A 6,472-nucleotide genomic window follows, 5' to 3' on the forward strand; every position below is an offset into this window, starting at 1 on the left:
GTGTGTGTGTGTGTGTGTGTGTGTGTGTGTGTGTGTGTGTGTGTGTGCGCGTTATGTTTAATCATATATAAAACAAAGGTCAGTGGAGAGAGAGATTGAGTTGAGGGGAGAGTGCAGACAATGGCGCTATATGCAGACAGGATCAGACGACATGATGTTACATAAGCCATCTTCTGTGTGTGTGTGTGTGTGTGTGTGTGTGTGTGTGTGTGTGTGTGTGTGTGTGGAACAGATAGCCCTGGCTAATGGCGAGGATCAGACTTCACGTTTTATTAACTTTCAGTCTGATTTAATCCTGCTATTTTCTAGCTGAGCTCCGGTGGATCTTGAAAGACGCGTCTCTCTCTCTCTCTCTCTCTCTCTCTCTCTCTCTCTCTCTCTCTCCGGCTGTTTGGGAGCTTGGCGCGTTGTATTATTTATGATGCCGTTATGCATGGCTCTGCACGCCTGAGGCTAATCTCCTGTGACGTTTGTGGCACACATGCACGTAGCGGCGGTGGCTTTGTCATCGGGACATACAGCGTGTGTTTGAGGGATTAGGGTTCACAGCGTGATGTCATACCAGGTAAACATTAATACCCGTCAGTCATATTAACTGGCAGGGTATTTCTCTTCCATTAATTCAATATCTTATACATGGCTGTCATCGTTGTCCGTGCTCTGTTTTTCTTCATGATATATCAATAACACATCCTGGAGTATTGATTCTGTTTTTGAATCATTGCCTCTCTGTGATCAGGTGACCAGATTACGCTCACAAATGTATATTTCTTTGATTATAAAATATATGTTGACACAATAATGAGGAACCTTTAGAGACACTGAATATGCAGGCCAAAAAATTAATGTTGAACGGAAGTTGTGTTTGCTAGAATCACAACAACTACAGCAAATGAAACTAAAAAGTTGCACCAGAGAGATTCTCTGTGGTGCAACTGAGAGGAGATGTTGTGAAATGCTTTATTATTATTATTATTATTATAACTACAGGTCAATCTGAGGTTATAGATGGTTCAGAAGTTCAGTCACTTGTATACACAAAGTTCCTTGTGATTCAGCCGTGTGTCACAGTGGAACGATTGTATCGAGGTTTAAAACACGAATGAATAAATAAACCTTCACAATAAGTTGATTGTGGTGAATTTCCATTATTGTGAAACTCATCCCAAACGACTTGGAAAAGTTGTTTGTGGTCACGGTAGAGAAGTGAAACATAGATCCTCAGAGAATAAATACAGGATTTATGTAAGAAAGAACACAATGTTATATAAAAAAATATATGTAGTCCCATTTTGCAACATAAAACAAAACTACATAATACGTGGAGGGTGGAGGGTGGAGGATGAATCTAGGAGTCTCACAGGAGTGGAACGGCAGCCGATACTTTATCTCTTGCCAGATCCAGGCTGGGCGACCAGGCTGTGGCTGGGTGGCTATTGTCTTTTAATAATCTTTGGTGCGCAGGCACCTCTTGTCACCAATATCACCGATGCTGGGTAGATGGGTACCAAAGATCGTGGATCGCAATTATTTTGGCCTGGATAACTGTGATAATGTTCATATCGTCACACGCCTCCTACTGACCGTAAAACCTTTTGAGGACTTTAGTGGTGATGTGTCTCTGGTGGGTCAACACCGGAGGGAAATACCCTAAACCACTATTTAATAGGTTGCTGTGAAACTTGGTTTCAGACGTTCGTGGTTCCTACAGGGTGAATTCTGATCATTTCGTAGCTGCAATAACTCTGCTGGGCTCTTAATACCTAATGTGTCCAATACTGTGGTTCACATTCCTTAGATGATAAATCTTAATGATTACCTTTCTTCTCACCTTTCCTCACCCCTCTGGCCAAAACGAGTGAGGACCGCTGAGCAACTCCCTGAACATGTGACGAATAACTTCGCTCCACGCTTAAGTTACACTTTACATTTTTGATCCACTTGTGGTGATCAAAGAAGTTATTTTTGTATCGATTGAATCCTTTTGAGACTCGTAGGACGGCTAACACGGCTGGAGACTTTAATCCTGTTTCATAACGAACATACTTGTCTTAACGTATGCTCATTTGTTTACCATATTTTATTGTAAATTTTCACATTTTCTATTTTTAAATGATGTCTTATACTACTGCACTGTGTTTATCGTTATGCACCAATCCCCAAGCCAGATTCCTTGTATGTGTAACGTACTTGCCAATAAACCATTTCTAATTCTAAAATGATGACCAGGTCATGTTTTCCCCCTCGTTGGTTGTCTATTTTTCATAAAAGTCGGCTCCACTGAAATGTGTTGCTTGAAGATGTGTGACACAGCTGCGAAGCCTTTTACCGCATTTGTATCGACGCACAAATTCACAATTCTTGTCGTTTCCCTTCAGAGGTGGAAGCCGAGCCGGCGAGCCAGCCGGGCGAGCGTCCGGCGAAGCGTCGCTGTTTCTGGGAGTACCGACGAGCCCGAGAGTCGGCCACGAAGAAGAAACTGGGCGGAGACGTCCACTGGTCTCTGTCCTGGAGCTCCAGCACTCTACCCAGCACGCTGTACCGCCGAGAGGGTGAGAACACCGCAACACTGACCGGTTCACTACCATGTTACTGCAACGACGAGACCATTAATAGTTCAATCAAAAAGGAAAAGATAATTGATGGATTCATTGTTAGTTGCAGCACCGATCACATAGAGGTGAAGATCCACTGAATGAGGAGAAATTAAAAAAATATATTCACACGATATTCACACTGCAGCTGAAAGTGTCCCATTTCTTTTCTCTCATGTGAGATGAATCGGATCTGGACCCTCAGGCATGTGCCCTACATACAACTTTCATGTCAAAATCTGAATTTTTCAACGCTTCCCTGCTAAGTGAACTGTGCAGCAGCTTGGAAGCCTTTGTTCTTCAGAAGAATCCACTATCTACTGCCTCACAAATAACATTTAGGATTGTCCTATATATATCTATATATCTATATCTATCTATCTATCTATCTATCTATATATTTGCTACTTCTAAAAAACTATGATGCCATTTGTTTAGCTGGACAATTACATCAAATTGAAGACAATCTAGATGTCTTATCCCCATAGACTATAAGTACATGGGCAAGAATATAGAAGTGAACATAGTCACCGTGATGTCACCCATTGGTTTACGGACTACAAATTGAAAACACTGTGAAAGGGTTAAAGCTGTAAGATGAAAACATGGACAACACTGTGGTAGCGACCTGTCAATCACAGTAAGCCCCGCCCTAAAGCATCCCCTGCTTTATGGTCTGTTTGACTCTAAATGGACCATAATGTAGTAAATGAACATCATGCTGTATTGAAGAAGACTTGAAACTAGAGATTGAGACCATAAACTCATGTTTACAATGTTTACTGAGGTAATAAATAATGAGAGAAGTAGAGTCATTTTCTCACAGACTTCTATACAACCAGAGGAGTCGCCCCCTGGTGGACAACAGAGAGAATGCAGCTTTAACACATGAAGCATCGGCTTCACATTTCAGGTTGCTGCCTGGTTATCCTGTTATAAGGATTTCTTGGTGACAGAGTATGATTTCTGTGGACGTTTGGCTGCACAGCATACATTTGGCAAACTGGTGTGTTTGTGGGTGTTGAAAAGATTGAGGATTGAAAGACTTTTACAGACGGGTATTGAATGAATTCTTTTGTCCTTTGTCCAGGCAAAAAAGGGCGCCGCAAAGCCCGCAAGACAGACGCCAGCGACCTGACACCAAACCCCCAGAAGCTCCACAACATCGGGGAGCAGCTGCAGAAGCTCAACGCCGCCATCGACGGCATGGGCCCGGTCAACGACCTGCCCGCCGTGGCCCGAGCCCGGTCCCGCAAGGAGAAGAACAAGCTGGCCTCCAGGTACCAGACTCCACTTATTGCCCTCCTTACATCCTCTGCACCAAGTCAGAGCCCGGGGAGACTCTCCGTATCGATTTATCTGGCATGAGTGGGCATTTTGGTTTGGTTTTCAGCGATTGTGCATAATTTGCAGAAAGAAATAGATGAGAATCCTGCGTGCCTCTGTGGTTTTGTATATCTGCAGTCTTTTAGCCTTCAAGATCGGTTTTCAAATATGAGGGGCAGTCAAGTAGTTCACCTGGAGGATATGGAGAGAGAAGAATGTATTGAGAAATACATCTAATCTCAGTGGAATTTAGGGATTTGACTGAATGAAAAATCTAAAGAAAACAGCCTTTTTTTTGTCAGGAGGCTTCTGATTTCAACTCCTCCCCCGTGAAACACAGTGTACCATACTGGAGATGGCCTTCTAAATTTCAGCCTTACTGCAAACAGTCAAAAGATGTCCCCAGGGACGATATACACAACACAAATTATTTGGGAAATGTAGGCCATGAGTGTATTTTTAAGTTGATTGGTTTACCTTGGATGTGAGCAGGATGGAATAAATGAAGGAAAGATGGAGGAAAGCAGAGGAAAACAACAGAGGAGAAGAGATGAAGGAGGCAGGATGAAAGGCTGAATAGGAGGAAATCAGGGCAGGATTGAGGAGGCAGACGAGGAGAGGAGGGTCATAGAAAGTTCATCTCTGGATGGTGGGAGGGAGGAGAATTTGGGGGAAAGGACATTATCACCAGGCAGTTTAAAGAGGAGAGAGACTCTGGGAATCACATCATCGGATCGAATGATGATGGAAGAGAAGGAGAAGCATTGAGAGTAAAGTGTAAAATTCAGAGTTAGCGGTGGCTGGGACTATTCTACGATTGTCTCAATCTTGTCATAAAGAAACCTGCGTAGGAGGAAAACAACGAGTTCTTAGTTTGCCTCCAGCGGATGCTTAGCGGTAGAGAGATCATGTGCTGGCCACTGACCCAGGGACCAGACCTACAGGACTACTGTACTGTCAAATCCGTTAGATGTTAGCGGTTAGCGGTTAGCCAAACACACCGTCCAAAAACAATGAAAGTGAGCCGCAGAGCAGCAGCCGTGAGGTACGCAGCAGTATGTGTACTAGCAGTTCTGTTAGCCGTTAGCCATGCGACGCACTGAGCTGTGTTATCACTAGCGGCCCCGCTGGCTAGGGGCCGGTTAATGGAAGTGAGTGAGGAGTCAGCAGGCAGTCGATGGCGGTATAAAAAAGGCTTCAAAATGTGTGAAGTCACCGCAACCACAAGAGGTCCTTGAGCTTAAACGGACCACCCAAGACATTATGCAGTTTGTTCAAGCAGAAAGCCAGATTAACCGTGGAAAGACGCAGAGGTGCACAGTCACTCACCCGCATGATTTTCATGGCGGAGATAATAATAACGTCTTTATTGAACGAAAACAAACTCCAAAATGGCTGAATCTGTGTATCCTCTTTGTCAGAATGAACTGCATTAACTCGCTTTATTCTCAAAAGTGTTGCAGTATTTGGAAACGCCTCCAAGGTTTTCAAAAGACGAACCACTGACGCCCATTTTCCCCAACCCTTCCAAGCACCGGAAGCTTTTTTTTTTTATCTGGTGAATTGTGTTTTTTCCTACCTTCCAGGCAGCCGCTGGTCTCGTTCACATTCAGCACGCCGATTAAATCAATTTGCAGCTGTAGGTGAGCCATTGCGATGAACAGCATGTGTTCTTCGGGGCTATTTTTGGTTTCGCATTTCGAGCAGGGGCTGTTTCGACTTAACTCTTGTGTTGATGGTGTGTTTAGGGGCTTGTGGGAAGGTAGGGAAATGCATTAACAAATTCAAAAAAACCGTGGTACAAGTTGGAACATCCCAGCCGTGATTAGGAACAGCTTAATTGTTGTATGGTTGTCCACATCCTCTTTAGAAGGGACTGTGGTAAGAACATTTCAACATGCAGAGAAGTAGAGGGAGTATTTTGGCCCACAATTGTTTTGTTTCCTTAAGTTTCATTCAGCTGATTCACGGCCGCAAGAAAAGAGAAATTCTCTGCACGCTGCGGAGAATAGTCCCCATGAGAGGCATCAATATTTAACATGCATCGATTGATTCAGGCTCTGCTGCCTTTTTCTTTTTTAAAACACCAAATACTCTCAAACCGAACCGGCCGTATCCCTTCAGAGTCAAGTGGTAGCGGAGGCGAGGAGATGAGGGCAGGGTTTTTTCCAGTCAATCTGCCTCACAGTTTGAAAATAAATCCTCCAATCATCGCTCTCCAGCTGCTCTCGCTGTGAAACCAGCAGACACAGTAACGGGACCATGTGGAGAACGGGAATACTAAGAGTCTCCCGTTCCAGAGAATGACGGCGCTCTGGTTTTTTACTCTGTTTGCAGAGCCTGCCGGCTGAAGAAGAAGGCCCAGCACGAAGCCAACAAGATCAAGCTGTGGGGGCTCAACCAGGAGTACGGTCAGTACTGCAGACTGGACACGTTCAACAGCTGCAACGTTAAAGTGATGAACACATGAACACGTCACTGACGAGTCAAAGTCCTCTTTGTAAATGTCCACCAGGGGGCGACTCCTCTGGTTGTATAGAAGTCTATGAGAA

The 6,472-nt window shown here is 44.2% G+C and overlaps 1 protein-coding gene across 1 annotated transcript in view; it reads left to right on the forward strand.

Annotated features, from left to right (window-relative positions):
• Nucleotides 1-6,472, forward strand: part of LOC116399725 (CREB3 regulatory factor-like) — a 15,652-nt gene that overhangs the window by 2,248 nt on the left and 6,932 nt on the right. Inside the window, exons 2-4 of the mRNA XM_031877107.1 lie at nt 2,379-2,552; nt 3,685-3,874; nt 6,258-6,331. Of these exons, the coding sequence (XP_031732967.1) occupies nt 2,379-2,552; nt 3,685-3,874; nt 6,258-6,331 (438 nt within the window). The remainder of the gene's footprint in view (nt 1-2,378; nt 2,553-3,684; nt 3,875-6,257; nt 6,332-6,472) is intronic.

This window comes from Anarrhichthys ocellatus, unplaced genomic scaffold (assembly GCF_004355925.1).
Source record: "Anarrhichthys ocellatus isolate YVR2014 unplaced genomic scaffold, GSC_Weel_1.0 scaffold126, whole genome shotgun sequence".
Classification (NCBI taxonomy): Eukaryota; Metazoa; Chordata; class Actinopteri; order Perciformes; family Anarhichadidae; genus Anarrhichthys; species Anarrhichthys ocellatus.